Here is a 19,756-nt window from a genome sequence, read left to right on the forward strand (position 1 = left end):
TTCACAATGAGGACAGGGACGTTGAGTAAGGATGTTCAGAAAAGATTAGTTAAAACTTTGATTCGATGCTTCATTTTGTATGGCGTGGAAACGCTGCTGAAGCAGGTTGATAGGCGTAGTAGGAGGCTTTTGATACGCTTGTGAGTGCGGAGGATGGAAAAGGTAAAAATAAACAGGAAGGAAAGCAAGCGAAATGCTAGGAATAGGGGAAGTGGAATTTTTCGGAGAAATATAGAGGAGGGAGGAAAGACCGATGCATTTTGATTACTGATGAAATGCTAAATATTGTGGTGGAGGGGAAGGCGTTAGTCAAGTGAGATAGAGCAAGGTATATTCAGGTACGCGTATATAGGTCGGAATCAAGGGTGGACGAAAGTATATGGAAATGAAAAACGGTTAATTATAGTGAGAGATTGTTTTTATTTTAGGGGACTTAGAGGCGTAGTGATATCTGTGACCGTCCAAATCCTACATTAACAGGTAGACATTCAATAAATTGAATAAATATACAGTAAGTAATTAAATGAAGAATACAATGTATCTTTCCACTGTCCTCTATTCACGTACAACTAGTACTAGGACGCTTGAGCGTTGAAACTAGTTGTACCTGAATAAAGGACAGTGGAAAGATACATTGTATTCTTCATTTCATTAACATGAATTTCCACAAAGTTGAGCCGGGAACAATTGAATATACAGTAAGTACTTCAGAATTAACATCAGAAACCTAATATTCGCCGTAACCTCTTAATTTAGAAAAAAATTCGTTTTCTGGGAAATATTTCAACGATTGATTATAAAATTAGGAACTGTTTATGACTCGTAAGGGAAACGAGTTCATGAAAATATCCGCCCACCGTGTTCAAATTGCTGCTCAGTTTCGTAATGAAAATGAATGAGTCGCTATACGCCTTGCCTTTGTTGACGACATCGTCAGCTGTTCGTAATGGATTAGCGTGTTTTATATGTTTTGATCCAGTATTTTTTCCTGGCACGCATCTTCTGGTCGAAATATGTTGTTATTAGCGAGGTTTTGTCAGCGTTGCTGTAGCACCACTAACAGGTATTATTAAAAATGTCATTCAATAGTGAAGTAATTTTGTGAAGTGCTATTAATGCTGATTTCATTTATTAATTATTTGATATCATCACATTCTAGGACACACATTTGGAATGTAGTTAGTCCCAAAGTCAATTTATGGTCTGGAAGAAAAGGACAGTTCTTAGGAGAGAAAATATTTAAATGCAGAAATGACCCAGTTCGGCATATGAGTAGAAACGGGACCAAAAGATTGACTTTATTTGAAAAAATTAGCATTGGAATTTCTCTTGGTTGTGGTTTTAGTTGGTTTACTGTCCGCAATGTAGTTCTTTGTCAGTCCCAAGGATCCTCAAGAGTGGTATCGTTCAAAATAGATTCGGGGAAAGAGGAAGTTAAGTTCGATTGGAAAGGTTTCGGTCGACTTCTTCTTCCAGATGTTTGGCGTCTTCTAATTGCTGTTTTGGTAAGTTATTTGCTATATTTTCTGTTCGATACTCAGCAAAAATCATTTAGTTACGTTGAAAAATGCCCTTTTACAAAAATATACAAGTGAATGCAAATGAATGTATTTATTCTTGTGTTTAATGGTCAATGTTTATGTTGACAGGCAGCATTTGTGGTAGCTCTGTTGAACATCGAAATACCACGACTTCTTGGAACTGTGGTAAATATTGTAGCAAAATTCGTGAATAATGCGTCTTCCGATTCCTCCTTTTCATCAGAAGTGAGAGATCCTGTCATGGTTCTTGTAAATTTATATATTGCCCAGGTATGATATGGTATTGTTTATTTTTATTTAATAAAATTTGGCATTTAAAAATATGGAAATTGAAAAGTTGAATCATTTAAAAATTTCACAAAGCAACTTTCGTTCTCACCTGTCTCCACAGTTGTTGCACAGTCATAACAGTCAGGTTCAGTGTGACTGCCGAAGGCTGTTTTATTCAGAGATTGGCCTTGTAGTAATGAATGGAGGGGAACTATGTTACTTGCATGTGTATGGGATTCAGAGACGATTATTAAATACTACTAACGGTTGGTTAGTAGTGTTTCTAGTTCTCTTGCCTTTTACTCCTTGCAGTGTCTACCTCATTTCCATTCTTAACACTACCGCCAAGAAATATAATTCGCACTGTGTAATAATAGTATCTTGTTCTTTAAATTTAATAGTGAATTCTTCGGAAATAGCTAATAACATAAGCACTAATTTATTTCAATTAATAATAATAAGTAGTGCAGTAACCTAGTGGGTAGTAGTATACTACTTATTGTAGATCTCTGGTTCAAATCCTGAGTGATGCCTTTGAAGAACCTCCTCAGAAAGCTATCAGTGTGGATTTCTTGTTTTACAGAACATTTTGGGGGAACCACAAATGTTTCAGGGAATAGAATTGGTCCCTTTATTCTGAATGTGAATATTTCACATTGCATAAAGCTTAGTCTGGGTTGGGCCTATCAACTATCGAAACCCATGGTCACCAGAAATTTGGGCCTGACAGGCCACTAAATTCTTAATTTTGAATTAAGCAGAAACTAATGTGAATTTTTTTATTAAGGTACAAGCATCGGTAAAATAATGTTTATAAGTCCTGTTTTATTAATAGCAAATACGTACTTTGATTTTAACAAAAAAATGATAAAATTCTGTTTGATTGTAACAAAATTATTTGTGTGTTATTTGTTGTTATGCATTTGAAATTTTCTCATGAACCAATTACTAATCGAACCAATAGGTTCATTATTGTGATAATGGTCGTGGTGTAATACAAGTGTCCATTATTGAAATAGAAAGAAAGACTCATACTTTTCCACAGATTTTATTATACGGCACGATGCGTTTCACCGACTTGCGGCATCATCAGGTACAAATTTGCAAAACAGACAGAGCAAGCATATATACCCTCAGGACAGAGTGGGGGCGGGGAGGGCTGGAAGGATTTGAGGGGGGTGGGGGCTCGCAGGTGCGTTGATGGATTGTTTTGACCATTTCCAGGCTAATTTCTCGGAGAGGAGTGGGGAGGGGTATGGGAATAATTGCTCATTACAAAGTGTCGTGTTGGGGTTCACCAAGTGCCTTCTAATCTCTAATTGCTCGAGAGCGTCCATTTTTAATCCTTTTGGGAGTGTGTGTAATATCTCTGGGACAAAGTCACTGCTGTGGTTGAATTCTAGTAAATGCTTGGCGAAGAGAGAGTTGTTATTCTGATTTTTGTCAAAATTGAACTCGTGAATATCACTAATATAGCTACCAACAATGGTTTCAACCCCAAACTAGTTGACACATTACTACGGAAAAAACAAAAAGCAATGGCCATAAAAAGCATTTTCGTATCTCAGCCCGCAGTATCTAAAGATTTTAAGTGGTGCTCGATCCCGTTTCTGGGAGATCTTTCATATAGGATTTCCAACTGCCTACCCACCTCACTCAAAGCAGCCTTCTACTCACCCATAACCCTCTCCAAACTTCTAGCCAATGGAAAAGACACCCAGGATAGCCTTCTCAAATCAGGCATTTATAAACTGAAATGCGAGGATTGCAACAGCGTTTATGTCGGTCAGACCGGCAGGAATATCAAGTTACGAGTCAAGGAACACGCTAGGTGTCACAAAAATCAGAATAACAACTCTCTCTTCGCCAAGCATTTACTAGAATTCAACCACAGCAGTGACTTTGTCCCAGAGATATTACACAAACTCCCAAAAGGATTAAAAATGGACGCTCTCGAGCAATTAGAGATTAGAAGGCACTTGGTGAACCCCAACACGACACTTTGTAATGAGCAATTATTCCCATACCCCTCCCCACTCCTCTCCGAGAAAGTAGCCTGGAAATGGTCAAAACAATCCATCAACGCACCTGCGAGCCCCCACCCCCCTCAAATCCTTCCAACCCTCCCCGCCCCCACTCTGTCCTGAGGGTATATATGCTTGCTCTGTCTGTTTTGCAAATTTTTACCTGATGATGCCGCAAGTCGGTGAAACGCGTCGTGCCGTATAATAAAATCTGTGGAAAAGTAAGAGTCTTTCTTTCTATTTCAATAATGGATATCAATTACTTCCACGAAGTGAAGCCTGAAACAATAGAATATATAATACAAGTGTGTTCAGGTGCCCATGGAAAAGTGTACTACATTTATGATATTATTGACATCAATGACAGATCATGATAAGTAAAGCTAAATTTTAAATTCTCTTGGACAAGTGAAGTCTTAGGTCATCTGGTATGAAAGCATACAATGATTGTTATTTGGGATTGATTGGAGAATCCCTTCACTGCTATTTGAGGAGAGTTTTTACATCAGAAATTTCCATACAAGATAATAATAATGCTTCCACGGACAAAGGTTAAACGTGGGGTCAGTTCCTTTGCCGGTGCCGGTTATAGTTTCCAAGGAAGATCTGGTACCCCAAAAAAACACATCACAGGGTGCGTTCCGAAAGTAATGCAATTGAATTTCCCGCGCCGCTCCTATTGATCGGAGTGGGATTTAACCACTTGGAGTAGGTGGGGGAGGGACGCTAAGCTTTGCCGCAAAACCGGTCTCAGTGCTCTGCAAGTTGTGGAAGCGGCAGGACGTCAGTTAATGTGAACCTCTGTGTGCCGACCGTGTCACGAAAAAAATGGAATCGACGATCGAGCAACGTTACGCGATGAAGTTTTGTGCTAAACTGAAAAAAATCTCTTCAGGATACTAACAAAATGATTCGTGAGGCTTGCGGGGACTCGTTTCTGTCGTACTCACAAGTTTCGAAGTGGTTAAAGGCTTTTAAGGATGGCCGGGAAGAGGTTCACGACGAACAATGCTCTGGGCGGCCGTCCACCAGCAAAATCGACAACAATGTGGCTCGTGTTCGACTCGTACAATTCAGTAACAATGTATATAGATATATGTATACCAAAACATTTATAGCTACATTTCCTGCAGAATTTTTAGGGGCCATAGCTTTTTACCTACTTCAGATATTGTACAGTGTATGTATGGGAAAGTAGAAAAGAAATATAACCATTTGGATTTTTAAGAGAGATCCAATTTTTTGGAGTATCAAACAAAATCTGGAATCTTAGAGGATTGTCTATGGCTAGAGGTAATTATATAAGGAATTACATGTTAAGGCATTACCGTCCTAGTTTGAGTACAGTTCTAAATGTTTGTCTTTGTGAGTGAATAATATGGCTGAATTATTCTGCTTCTGATTGTTTATTGTGATATCCTTGTTTTGCAGTCTGTTTTCACCTTCCTGTATATATGTTTGCTGTCATCGGTTGGAGAAAGAGTTGCGGCACAAATGAGGAAGGATCTTTTTGCATCACTCGTCAAGCAGGACATGGCTTTTTTTGATACCCATAGAACAGGGGAATTAGTGGACAGGTAGCATATCATGACTTAAATATAAATGTATTTTAATTTAACTTTGATTTTACAATGAAAACCCAAATCAATTGAATTGAAGTGAATAATGAAACATTCCTCTAGCAGTATATGGGGTGATATTCTTTAGTCATAAATGGCATTAATTGGTAAAGAGCTCACTTTTTTGTACTAACAAAAGATCTCTGATGCGGCTACAGGGGACATGTTGACTACCCCTTTTCTCATAAGTCCATCCGATGTAATTGACCCCTCTGAGAACTGATGACTTCGGGCATTAATGTTGGGTGAGGTTAAGGCAAGTTAAATGTATTGGCTTAGTCATTGTGTAGAGAATGATTACAATGCCTCTCTAACGTCATTATTTTACCAAGAACAAGAATTCTAGGTTAGAAAATTTTGGAACTGCAAACCACCATGGGGTGCAAAGCCTTTATCTTCAGTGGTATACTATACTGATCTCTCATGTATTACTGTAAAAGGATATTAATACCTCCCTCAAAAACTGCTCTACTCTCATCTGATACCTTTACTTCACCCAAAACCTCCCTCCCAAGCATCATTTAATACATCCCTCTAATGAACATCCCTTGATTCTCATAAAGGCATGCTAATATAAGATTTTATGTAATGCAAACTGGCAATTTGAGTATCATGCCAAAGTATTAGTGCCTTCACCGAGACATTGGCATGCTTGCATGTGAAACAGATAAAATATTATGTATTACTATCCCAAAAACCAATTAGTATATTTTGATTAAATTGACGTCTTAAATATTTTAAATTTCATGTAATAAATAATGGACTTCTCGGCATGTTTTTGCATGCACCAATTCTTTGTCCTGCAATTCTTCAGGAAAAAATGTGAATGAATGCGAGCCTTAATCAAGAAATGTGAAATATTTATTTTCATATTGACGTTTTACTGATTTTTACTGCCATTTTTTCATTATATAATTGCTTTGCATTGACTACTTTCATTCTAAAAATATTGTCACGACGATTTTTAAAATTTAATGATTTTTCAGTTGAATGACAGGCCCCTTTCTTAACCTATTGGAATATTATGGAACAACCCCCTTAAAAAAGTGTCCTAAGTTTAATGAACAATTCTGAGTTGCCAGTGAAAATTTTTAACAATGTATTGTTGGTGCATATTTTTGATGACAGAATACTGGTGTCAAGGGATGCATAAAATCATTCTGACTTGTCTCCCAAATCCTATTAGCTTGACTATGCCACCTTAAAAGATATATTTATGTGGTAACATCTGGCAAAAAACAAAGTATATAAAAATGTATAACTTGCCCATGCAACTGTAAATCACTTACTAGCTCAGAAAATGATAGGTATTTTGTGAGAGATCACATAATAGGCATATTTATAACTAATTGAAGTATAGAATTTCTACATATATGGCTAAATGTAGCTAATGAAATTATAAATTTTGATGTATTTGTCTAAAGGTTCAGTAATTAAAATGTCATTTTTTTTACTGTGGAGACCATGCTCCCCATATTGGCCAGTTTAAATTATTCATTCTTTCTAGTCCATACAGAAATCAATGAACCTTGCCCAGTTTTTTCAAATTGAAAGGGACATTTTCTAATGCAAACTTTTACATAATGAATAAATTATGGTGCTTTGGATTTAATAATTCTGTTATGTTATCCAATAAATGAATAATTGAAACAGTTCCTGGGCAATCATTTGTAGGGTAATTGTGAATGAGAGGGTTTGATTAACTCTTTGGCATAGGTAGTTTTTCCTCTAATTCAAGAAGAACAGAACATTTAGCAGCATTATAAATCACACAATTTAGTTAGTTCTTGCCGTACTTTTTGTAACATATGGATGAGTTGACCTTATCTTATCTGCCTTCCTAAGTACTGGTCTGCTACAAATTTTCCCTGCATCTTCAGTTTGAGATGTCAATCTCACAGTCATTTGAAGCAGAGTTCCTTTTACTTTAGATACAAATTTTTATGTGCTTTTTTATTTGAATGTAATTTTCTTAATTTGCAGATTAACTTCTGATGTCCAGGAATTCAAGAGCTCTTTCAAAATGGTAATTTCTCAAGGGCTAAGAAGTTCCACCCAGGTGTGTACTGTTTTTGTTTTTTATTGTGTAAATATTGCATTAATCATTTGTCTCAAACTTCTTGGTGAAAGTCAGTTTTGAAATCTTTTGACTCCTTTTCCTTTTGTTCTCAAATGTGAAAGAGGGACATGAATTTTTCTGACATGAGTATTTGAGGGTGATTTGCTTTATTGTGCTCATGCTTGCTTGAAAGAACTCACTGGTGTCAAAATTTTCAGAGCTATGTTGCCATTTATATTTAATTGGTGGCAATGTGGGTGTTATTCAAATAACATATTTCAGCAAAACTTTAACCTTCATAAATAATTTTTATGACAGTATAATGTAATTTCCAGTATTGTTGCGCGGTGCTCTGCAATTGGGGGAAAGGAAGTTGGGGTACTTGGCCTGAATAATTTGAACCAGGTACAGAAGTGGGCTTAAATACTCATTTAATTAATTGCATTTATATGTGTACACTTTAATGTTAGACGGCAGGATGTTTGCTTTGCGTATTCGGTGGGTCAAGTTAAGTTAAGTTTCATGTCCTAAGTGTTGAATATTTCAGCATATTTTAAAACTCTAATTTGCTCATGAATGCCCAGTCAATGCCTTCAACACATAACATTTCACTTCTGCATGGTTCTATTATATATTTTATCTAGAAAAGATATATATTCATTGTTAGAACCCTATACTACCTTGATCAAAAAGTTCCCGGAATAACCACCGTGTGGCGCTCCCATCGTTCCGATTTGAGTTCTGTTTTTTTTGTTAAATTGGTACATCTGTTGTTGATATTCCCTTTAAATCTTAGTGTCATAACTTGACATTTGCAAAAGTTACGTAGCCAAGAGTACATCTATCTCTGTGTGTGTTGGCGATTTTTTACAATTTCAGAAATGGATTTAAATTTGCAACAACGAACTTGTATTAAATTTTGCGTAAAAAACGGATTTAGTGGCGCACGGACGTTGGAAATGTTGGAAAAGTGTTTCGGCAACGATTCTCTAAAAAAAACGGTCGTTTACCAGTGGCACGAGCGGTTCAGAAGTGGTCGTGAGTCAATCGAAGATGATGAACGCAGTGGCAGACCATCGACATCGAAAGTCGGTGAAAAAATTGATAAAGTAAAAGAAATGTTGGTCAATAACCGCAAATTAACCATCAGAGAAATAGCGGAGGACTTGAACATTGCCTATGGATCCGCCCAAGACATTGTGGTTAATGATTTGGGTTTCCGTCGTGTAGCAGCAAAGTTGGTGCCAAAAGACCTCAATTTCATGCAAAAAAGAGACCGTGTTGACGTCGCAAAAGACATGATTTGCGAGGCTGAATCCGATCCCACATTCATCAAAAGGATCATTACTGGAGACGAGACGTGGGTTTATGAGTACGACACGCAATCCAGACATCAGGCAAGTGAATGGCGTTCACCAAATGAGCCGAGACCAAAAAAACCACGTCGTTTTCAGTCAAAAAAGAAGGCAATGCTGACGGTTTTCATGGATTACAACGGTGTAGTGCATCATGAATTTTTGCCAGAAGGCCAGACAGTAAACAAAGAGTATTATTTGGGCGTTATGAGACGTTTGCGTGAAGCAATTCGCCGAAAGAGACCAGAAATGTGGGCAGAAAACTCGTGGATTTTGCACCATGATAACGCACCGTCGCACAGTGCTATCATTATTCGTAATTTTTTGACGAAAAATGCAACAAATACCATCCAACAGCCACCGAATTCACCTGATTTGGCTCCCTGTGACTTCTTTCTGTTCAATCGAGTTAAAAAACCATTACAGGGAACGCGTTTTAGCAGCCGAGAGGAAGTAATGGAAAAATCGCAGGAAGCACTGATGGACATACCGAAAACCGAAAAAAAAAATGTTTCGAGGATTGGATCAAGCGCTGGCATAAGTGTGTTGCAGTCGATGGGGATTACTTTGAAGGGGACAATATAGATTTAGATGAATAAACTTGTATTTTTTGTATCTTGAATAAATTCCGGGAACTTTTTGATCAAGGTAGTAAGTACACCCAGCAAAAAGATACATGCTGAGTATTGATTATTCAAATTTAAGTATCAAGAGAGGTTTAATTTTTGACATTCTCAAAATAAATAATTATTAGTCTTTATGAACACATCTCATGCAATCATTATATCTTAGGTTAGTTAAGAGTTAATTGGTGGCTTAATTATTTTGAGGTTCTTGGTGGATGAAAAGAGTGTCTAGAACACCCAGCTTTATCAAAGTAGTCTAATAGTCTTTTCTCTGAAAACACCTCATATTGTATCCCTTTTTGGTGTTTTTGAATAGGTTTTATTAATAGCTCTTGAGAATCAGGAGAGTGCCCAGCTATATGGCAGAAAATAAAGACAATGTTGTGATTGTTCTGCGGTATTAATATGAAAAGAAAAATAATTAAATGAATATGAAAGTCATTAGAAATGGAGGTATGTAATGGATTTGTTTGATCAAAATTTTTCCATAAAACTTATGAAATTAACTTAAAAAAATATCTAAACAGGACATAGGATAGAGGACATGTAGGCACACTTATGCCTTTTCCAAACGAAATTCATAATGTACATTTTGTTAAATCTTGTTGGGCTATCCAGCAAAGGAAAATTTGTTAAATGAATTTTATTTAATGTTAAATGTATTTTTTTATAGCATCAAAAATTGTATTTGACTAAAGTTGGCCCAGTGTGACATGATATCATGAAAACACATGCTGCAGCAGGGCCTAAAAGATGTCATTTTCTTAATTTAACTTAGTCACTTAAAAACCTGATTGTGAAAATATGGTTACACTCTGCTTCACTTATACCATCTTCTGAATTTTGTTGTGACTGAAAACATCACAATAGACTCATCACTGATTATTGTTTCCCTAGCCAAAATTGAAGGAACATTCTAGTGAGCAAACAGACACCAAATGCAGCCAGCAAAATCATTACTGTCCTAATGTCCCATTCTTAACTCTCACTACTGCATTGTCTCAAAGGAATTGGCCTCATAACCTTTGTGTGTGAAGTTTGCCATTGCATGAGCTCTACCATCACCTAAGTAACCTCCAGCTGCATTACTATGATTTTAAAAGTTGTAATTGTCATTTTCAACAAACCTTGGAAAAAAGGTTTGATGAAAGCTTTTTTGTCAGGGTAATTTATTTCCAGCTGGACACCAAAACAGTATCATGAAAACCAAAAAGTTTAACTTGGGAGATCCTTTATAAATATTAGGCCAGGAGGGGGAATCCCCTCCTGGGCCATTTCCATAGGGCCTGCTGCAGCAATAAAAAATATAGGGTAAAAACACTTTGTGAATTTCTCAACTTTATGAAATACATAGTTAAGATTTCTTTTTCAGATAGCTGGCTGTGGTGTGTCCCTGTACCTGATTTCTCCTCATATGGCTGGTGGGATGCTGGTTGTCATTCCACTTGTTATATTAACTGGGACATTAATAGGATCTATTCTGAGGAAAATTTCCAGGCAAGCACAGATTCAGGTCAGTTTTGAAACTGAAGGATAGAAAAGAATTTTTTTGTCTTTGAAGCTTTTTTCCCATTTATCATAAATAAGATATGTTTGGTCTTACAAACTTGTTGTGAATTACTTCACTTGATGATAAAAAGAGGGGACTATAAAACTATGTAAAAGTTATTGGGATATTATCCAGCTAGCATGTGGGCACATCACCTTCATCATTGAAACTTTCATACACTATTAGTTTGTTTATTTGTTTGCACCAGGAGCCATGCAGCATGAATCGAATTCATGTTTGAGCACCTAGTAAGTTTTTACAATATTTTAGAAAGCAATTTACAAAAAATTTTGCCTAAATTTTCCAGATTTTAAATGTATAGACACCTTTTAACGAATTCAATCTCTTAGACACTTTTGCAGTATTTTGGTAAATATTGCAAGGATGAAAAGATATTTGAAAGCTGATGATTATTCATTTAAACTATTCTCCTTCCTCAAGCTATTGGGATTCTATGGATCCACTTTAAAAAAAAGTATATATAGTTTAATGAAAGGTTAAGTTACGAATTTTTAGCAGGGAATAGTTCTAGCTCACTGTTGAGGACAGAATTTGGGTGATTTGGGCTTCATTAAATCATTTTGATCTGCAACCTTATCACCCTGGCTATACCACTGATGAGTGCTCGAAACTCCTGCATACACATTTTTATGTCATTTGTATATGTCTAGTCATTGGAGCTATTATACCAAAGTGATAGGGATAAAAAATAAGAAGTCTAAGCTTTCTGTGATGACTAACTGAATGGAACCTAATGTCTAAATTAATAAGTATGACAGTGGTATGTCATTATCATAAAAAAACAATCCAAGCAAATATACTTAACTCTTTCGGGCTTCACTTCGTGGAATTGTTTGATGTCCATATTAAGAGAGTTTGTGATAGGTATAACTGACACCCACAGCTTCTGAATATACTTATACCCATTGGACAGAGGAAAGTTGAAGGGGGGGGGGGGGAGTTTCCTGGGACTTCAAAGTCGAATTTCTCCCTCTTAGCACTCCACTTCTAAAGACTACAAGTGGTGTTCGATCCCTTTCCTAGGAGATATCTCCGATGAAATCTCAAATCGCCTAGCAACTACAGTCAAAGTGGACTTTTACACACCCCTTACTCGGTCCAAACTCTTTGCTAATGGCAAGGACAAACAGGATGTATTTAATAAATCAGGCATTTGCAAACTCAAATGCGAGAAAAAAGTTTTGGACTCTGACAAGCGTTTAACCATCCCCCTTATCAGTGAGGAGACCGGCCTTTCAGTCGAAACCATCCACATCATTGTAACAGAGGATCTTGTGATGAGGAACGTGTGCGCGAAGCTGGTGCTGAAAGTCTTGAGCAAGGAACAAAAACTGATCGAGTGGAAATTTTGCAAGAAATTTTGGACTGCGTCTAGAAAGATGAAGATTTTCTCGACAACATCATTACCGGTGATGAAATGTGGGTGTTCCGGTTCGACCCAGAAACAAAACGTCAAAGTTCAGAATGGCACACGCAGGGGTCCTCACGTCTGAAAAAAGCTCGGATGTCAAAATCCAAAATCAAAACCATGCTGTTTGCTTTTTTCGACCGACGTGGTATTGTTCACAAGGAGTTTGTGCCTACTGGAATGACCGTAAATGCTGCATTTTATGTGCAAGTACTGACACACCTGTGAAATCACATAACGCGCGTGCGACCAGCCATTGCAAAGAATTGGAAACTTCACCATGACTACGCGCCGTGCCACGGTGCGATTGTTGTGCAGCAGCTGCAGACAAAATTCGGCATGGCAACATTGCCTCACCCACCCTACAGCCCCGACCTGGCGCCACCTGACTTTTTCTTGTTTCCGTGAATAAAAAGGGAGCTCAAAGGATATCGGTTCGACTCCATCCAGGCGTTTCGAGCAGCGACGAAAAAGGGTCTCAGTATTCTGGAAACCGACTTCCAGCGGGCTTTTGACGAGTGGCAGGCGCGCCAAACTACAGGTGTATCGATGCAGGAGGAATGTATTTTGAAGATTATTAAGTAATTGTAATGATAACTGCAATAAATTTTGATTTTTGGAACCAGTCCCGATACTTATTGTACGGACCCTGTATATTCAACAGCTGTGTGTGTCACTTGTACCTGATGATGCCCCACATCGATGAAATGCATTGTACTGTAAAATAAAGTCTGGAAAATTACAAACACTTTTAATTTGGAGAATTCAAGCAAAGGTTGTCTTAATTATTATTTTTTTTGGGCAACAAATATTTGCAGAAAATGTACTTTCATGGTATTAATTAACCTTCAACAGGCAGCCAGAGCCACTGTGGTAGGCGAAGAGGCAATTTCTAACATTCGAACGGTTAGGTCATTTGCATCTGAAGGCAAGGAGATTGAGTTGTACAATAAAGAAGTTGAGAATTCAAACAGGATCAATGAAATCCTTGGTTTTGGAGTTGGGCTATTCCAGGTATGTAATTGTGACTAATAGTTGTTGTTACACAGTTTCAATCTCGTAAAAATGAGAAAAAACTCTTTGAATATTGTTTGGTATTTCTTTTACTCCATAGGGGGGAACTAATTTGTTTCTCAATGGACTGGTTCTTGCAACCTTGTATGTCGGAGGCTACCTGGTATCTAAAAATTCTGTTTCGCCTGGTGATCTGATGTCATTTTTAGTGGCCACGCAAACTATACAGAGGTCGTTGGCACAGTTATCACTTCTTTTCGGTCACTGTGTGCGTGGAATAAGTGCTGGCAGTCGTGTTTTTGAGGTAAGGACAAGACACTTGGCTTTGTTCTACTCAATGTCAATTGAACAAATATTTTTTTTACTTCAGCTTTCCTAAGTTTTGTATGGGGAGTTTATTTCTCAATATGAAACTCTTTCATAATCTGTAATGATATAGAGAAATGAATATGCTTGAGTGATTCGTATGGCTAATAAGATTCCATAAAAAATTGTTGCTCAAGCCATGAAACACATAGCCTTTACCAATAGAGGAAAGGATTTGATTTATGGATCACTGTAGGGCATTTGCTAAGACATCAAAATCAGCAGTAGTTTTATGTCAGTATAAACATTGGGTCTACTCAAGTGCACTGAAGGCTGTTAAACCTTATGTAATATTGGCCCATTTGATCATGAATTGTTAACTTATGCTTAAAAATTAATCCCATATGAAAATACAGTAAGACCAATCATATGGTTTGACTGACTTATCACTTGACCATGGGCAATGCTTCATTACTGTTGTCTGGCCTGGTGTCAAAATCTCACTTCTGTTAATGGCCACCTAGTTGATAGATATATCGGTATATAGTTCTTCAAAAAATCAATACTGACTATAGGATTTTCACCTTACAAAATCATGTATATAATGTTTGAGGTGAGCCACAATCCATTGATCAATTTTGAGCGAGATGGGCCAGAAAAATTTTGGAAATAAAATTTGATGAAATGAGGTAGAATGACCCCTTTGAGAGTTAAACTATATTTAAATATAGAAAAGGTTTGCACATTACTGTTGCATCTGTTTGTTCACTATTTGGCAACTTCTTGGCTTTTCGTTCATTTTTATCAATGGAAGTAGCAATAAAAATTAATTTGAACTTTTGTTTCAATAAATGAGCCACTTCTCAAGCAAAATATTTTTTAAAAGTGTGTTCTGTCTATTTTCATTACAGTATATCAATCAGGAGCCATCCATGCCTCTAAATGGTGGAAAAATTATTCCATACCATTCTTTGATTGGGGACATATCCTTTGAAAACATTCACTTCACTTATCCAACAAGGCCAAATCAGGTTAGTAAGCATTCTTTTTTGGCACATTTTAATCATAAAAAGTTCTTAGCTATGTAAAAGTCTGAATCATGGCTCATAAAGTGTTATATCTACTGATTTTTGGTGAATCCATTTAGAATCTAATGGTGGGCAAGCTATGGAGGTAGAATGAGAATAGTTCTGATTTTGTTTGTAACGAATATGCCTAATTTTTACTGCCAAATGTTCCATGAGTGCTCATTGCCTTACTATTTTGTCTTGGTTTTTTATATATTTATTTAATATTTATTGGCTTTGCTCTATGTATGACTCTGGATGTTTTACATTTCCTATGCTTTGAATTACTTTCAAAAATAGGCTGTACTTAAAAACTTCAGTTTAAATGTGCCATCTGGTCGAATGGTGGCAATCGTCGGCTCATCTGGTTCTGGAAAGTCAACAGTTGTGGCACTCCTTGAAAGGTAAGATTCTTTGAATGAAGCAAACGGTAACTACGGCCATATGAATATTATAGGAAGAATCAACCCCGGACGTACTCTTAGTAAGAGTAAGACGGGTTGATTCTTCCCATAATGTAAGATTCTTTTTTTATCAATACTATATATTCTACAAAAATCAAGTCCACTGGCCCCCAATGGTATTTCAGGATGTTATATCAGTTATTCGGCTATTAAATGGAAAATGCATTATATTTTTAATGGATTGGTGGGGAAGTTAAAATAAAAATATCTCAGAATCTTTGAGAGTTCGTGGCTAAGCTATTGTCTTCACCTTTCATTTTTTTATTACTCACATGCCTGTGATTTTGTATATCATACTGATCTTGATTAGAGGATTGCACACGAACTATAGAGGCATGCGTATAACCTCCTCAATGAGTAGGCTGAATGGATATATGTTAAAAAACAGGCTGGAAAAGGAAATAATAAAAATAGAAAAACAGTAGATTTCATGTGACTTACCCTGAATTGGTAATAACTTCTGTTTAAACTAATTAATGAAAAAAGCAGCATTCGCAAGAGAATAGCATGCCATAGTGGTGGATTTGAAGGAGCCATATGATATAATCAATTTTCTTTGTAATTGAGCACCAATTATGGCACCAAAATCTAAATAACTGCCTGCATCTCCTTCTACTGATTTTTTTATGGTATATCTTATGAATATTTCAATTTCCCCAATGATATTAAAATGATAGTCCAATGTCCAAATTCAGTAAAACAATGCATAAGGTTATTTAAACATAATATAATCTTGATTTGTAAGGGTAAATTGTTTTTTTCACAATTTCCTTAAATTAGACACTGAAATAGTCTCTGTTCCTTGGCAGGTTTTATGATGTTGATAAAGGATCTGTGAAAATTGATGGTGAAGATATAAGGAATTTAAATCCTTCCTGGCTGCGTGGGCGAGCCATTGGATACATTGGTCAAGAGCCGATTCTCTTTGCCACAACTATCCGAGAAAACATCAGATATGGGCATCCAAATGCAACTGATGAGCAGGTTTGAATGTTAAATTAATGTAATGCTCTTGAAATGTTGTTAGTTTATAAAAAGATAGACATCAGAAGATCCCTTCTCCTGTGGTGTTTATTATTTGAATGACTTGGAAATGTCATGAAGATCTTCTGACTTATTCGGAGTGGTTCTTGGAATTGGTTGCATGTGGAGCATTTTTGAACACAAAATTTCAAGAACCCAGATTGACCATTGAACCAAGCAATCAAAAATAGGAATGAAAAACTGAGAGTATGCAAAGACAGAGGAAAGAACTTTGGAAGACACTCGCTACAGTGCGAAAAGAAACGTTGAGCCTGAAAATGCTCCACGCACAGTCATTCCTAAGAATCACTCCTGCATCATTGAATCGCCATAAAAACCAATAATATATTATCGTCAGTGGTACTTTCATATTGAATAATTTCAATTTTAGGTGGTAGAAGCTGCAAAAATGGCAAATGCTCATGAGTTCATTCAAAGTTTTCCAAATGGATATGACACCATTGTTGGAGAAAGAGGAGTGACAGTTTCTGGGGGACAGAAACAAAGAATAGCTATTGCAAGAGCACTTATTAAAAACCCCACAATTTTAATATTGGATGAAGCTACTAGGTAAGAAAGTTGTTTTATCAACAATTCCTTGCCATTACCGTAAGGTCTCCTCAGCATTTTGTTAGAACTGTATGCATTTAAGTTTAAATGTGATATTTACCAGCCATTATATTGCTTAAAATTGGTAATCATTACTAGTCATGGTATGCTCAAGGGATGCATATCTACTGTTCTGAATTCCTTCTGTTGTATTTCCAGTGCTTTGGATGCAAAGTCAGAAAATGCTGTCCAGGAAACGCTTGATCACGTGATAAAAGGGAAGACAGTTCTTGTTATTGCACATAGACTAAGCACTATCCGGGATGCAGATATAATTGCTGTACTTCATAAAGGGCAAATTGTTGAGGTAAGTCCATTTTTGAACAATTAATTGTTTGCTTACTCCATTAAAAAGCCTTTGTGTCATCGAAGAAAAAGTTTTAATTCGTGTAGTTGCGTATGCCAATATGTGATATGCATTGGTGCACACAATACAATTTTTGGCACTTAAGTGATGCATTTCTACTTTCTATTATGAAGTTCCTATTAATTTCAAATGGTTCCCAAAGGCTACTATCTTCTAAGTATCATGAGAACTTCCTCATTCTTCACCCAGCAGTATTTCCTTCTTCAGTTCTTCATAAAATCTTCATACCTTCAAGCTGCCTAAAAAGTCTATTCTCTTCATGCTTGTATTCCACTTACAAAACATTCTTCCTTCTGTTATTGCCTTTAAACTCTCAAATTTTTCTCCACCTTATTTAAAATTTAATGGTTTATCTTCCTCTCTCTCCAACTTATCATCTCAATGTCCACATCTCACAAGGAACTAATCTATTCTCATCCCCTTACCTTAAGTGCCAGGTTTCAGGCCCATCTATCACCATGTTAAATTTTTATGTGCTAATATTTACTTTACACCTATATTCAGTTCACTTCATCAACCCTCTTCTTTTACAAATTTCTGGATAACTTTATTCATTACTTTGAATATAACTTAATTACTTAAAATATTGTAAAAAGTTGATTTTATCAGAAGATATATCCTCATGTTGTAGTGATATTGAAAAAGCATAATTAGCAATTAAAGCAAAAATGGCAGTTGGATAAGATAATATCACTGAAAAATTATTAAGACTTGGGAATAAATGGAAATGAAATTTTTATTTTGGCATTTAAATCACTTCTGAGAAAATGAGAATCTGTCCCAAAGGGTTCATCTGGCTAGTTTCTATCCAAAGAAGATCAAAGCATTTGGTTGCAGTGTTTATGAGATCACAAGCCTCCAGTCTGCCTGTATAAAAGTTAGCCCTTAGGATCAATAACAGTATATGCATTTGTGAAAAAAGCAGGTAGGTTCATGAAAAACAATTAGCGTTCAAGGAGAAAGTGAGTGAAAATGTACCTAAGGAATTGGTATTGAGAAAAAATTCTTTTTTCTGTTTTGTGGATTTGATGAAGGTTTTGCTATAAGTGTTGGGGTTTAGTTTAAATTCATTTAAGGTTTCAAAAGAAGTCTAATGGGAAGGTTTTCCAATATTTGCACATGCAGTCCATTGGATTACATCAAGGGAAAAATGATTGTTTTGTCTTTGAAAACCTAAAAAAAACAGGAATCGGAAAGTATCTAATCACTGGTCACCTGGTACACAGTATATATGGGATTAGGTCACCAGGGGAAATTGAACTTATCTCAAATGATTCAGGTTGAGGACTCTGAATATACCTATTGTAACTTAATCATCGATTCCTTTTAGTTGAATTTCTGCTGTTCAATATACTTTTTGTGCCTTGTTACAGATGGGACGCCATGAAATGCTGGTTAAAATGGGAGGTTACTACTGGAACCTTATCAAACAACAGCACAGTGAGACCAATGATGATGTCCGATCATCTGGTTAAAGTCTATTGTTATTTTTTAAAGTTGTTAAATATATTGTTATTTTTACACAGTGTTTTATTTCACAATAAGAAATCCCAAAGTATTCACATTCAGCATGGCCACTTGATTGATGATTTAAAATTCATTGTTATTTTACAGTGCTTTTAAACTAAGGTTTCTAATATCATGATTCTTAATTAAATGGTAATAGTTATCAGGTAAGTCATTTACATCCCAGAATTAATATTCTTAGAAAATAATACTTAGGTGTTCCCCTTTAAAGACATTTAAATAGCATATTTCAATAAAATAAATCATTTTCAGGTGTTACACAAGGGTAGTTGTTCTCGGAATCACCACCAGTTGTCAGCAATAGCACAAATTCCCCGCGTATTAATAGGTAATCCTTAATGAGTTACAATAATGCTTCAGTGCTCTGGTAGAGACCTGTGGTGCGGACCCCTCTCTGTTGTTGTTCCAGTGTAGTGATTTGGGAAGAAACATATGAAAGCAAGGTAAATTCATACATTCCAGAACACTCTGGGAGGGACTGCTCCTTCATACTCAACTGTTGCCAAGTGGACAAACGAGTTTGAGTTTGGTCAGACAGCTTAGATGATGCTCCAGGTAGTGGTCGGCAAAAAATGTGCCATTACCCCAGAAATTGCTGCTAGAGTGCATAAAATGGTCATGGAAGATCACAGACTGGAAGTGCAAGAAATCACTTAAGCTGTAGGGATATCATTTGAATGGACATATCACATTTTAACTGTGGTATTGGATGTGATAAAATTATCTACTAGATGGGTGCCGAGACTCTTTCTGCAGGATCAAAAATGCATCAGAATGGATATTTGTGAACAATGTTAGACTGGTACCAAGAGCAACCAAGGCTTTCTGTGCTGGTTTGTGACCACATACATGGTGGTCTGAAAAGTTTCTGACCTGAAAAATTTCAGAAAAAATGTCTTGTATCTTT

The 19,756-nt window shown here is 36.4% G+C and overlaps 1 protein-coding gene across 2 annotated transcripts; it reads left to right on the forward strand.

Moving 5' to 3' along the window:
* Nucleotides 1–919: 919 nt before the first annotated feature.
* Nucleotides 920–18,843, forward strand: LOC139687304 (mitochondrial potassium channel ATP-binding subunit). 2 transcript variants are annotated; one of them, XM_071584445.1, is made up of 14 exons: nt 921–1,063; nt 1,160–1,505; nt 1,650–1,811; nt 5,267–5,412; nt 7,438–7,513; nt 10,867–11,007; nt 13,328–13,486; nt 13,587–13,790; nt 14,704–14,823; nt 15,160–15,263; nt 16,133–16,307; nt 16,738–16,916; nt 17,115–17,262; nt 18,696–18,843. In XM_071584445.1, the coding sequence occupies exons 1-14, from the start codon at nt 1,014–1,016 to the stop codon at nt 18,795–18,797; spliced, it is 2,112 nt and encodes a 703-aa protein (XP_071440546.1). In that variant the 5' UTR covers nt 921–1,013; the 3' UTR covers nt 18,798–18,843. The 2 variants fall into 2 exon arrangements, with proteins under 2 accessions (XP_071440548.1, XP_071440546.1); XM_071584447.1 differs by lacking the exon at nt 1,650–1,811 and having other exon boundaries at nt 920–1,063.
* Nucleotides 18,844–19,756: the final 913 nt, after the last annotated feature.

This window comes from Hetaerina americana, unplaced genomic scaffold, assembly GCF_022747635.1.
Source record: "Hetaerina americana unplaced genomic scaffold, ioHetAmer1.1.p SCAF_19, whole genome shotgun sequence".
Classification (NCBI taxonomy): Eukaryota; Metazoa; Arthropoda; class Insecta; order Odonata; family Calopterygidae; genus Hetaerina; species Hetaerina americana.

Coding starts and splice junctions, on each gene's coding strand:
- LOC139687304 (XM_071584445.1), top strand. CDS start 1,014: ATGTTGTTATTAGCGAGGTTTTGTCAGCGTTGCTGTAGCACCACTAAC. Junction 1,812..5,266: donor TAAATTTATATATTGCCCAG/GTATGATATGGT, acceptor CTTGTTTTGCAG/TCTGTTTTCACCTTCCTGTA. Junction 11,008..13,327: donor CCAGGCAAGCACAGATTCAG/GTCAGTTTTGAA, acceptor AACCTTCAACAG/GCAGCCAGAGCCACTGTGGT.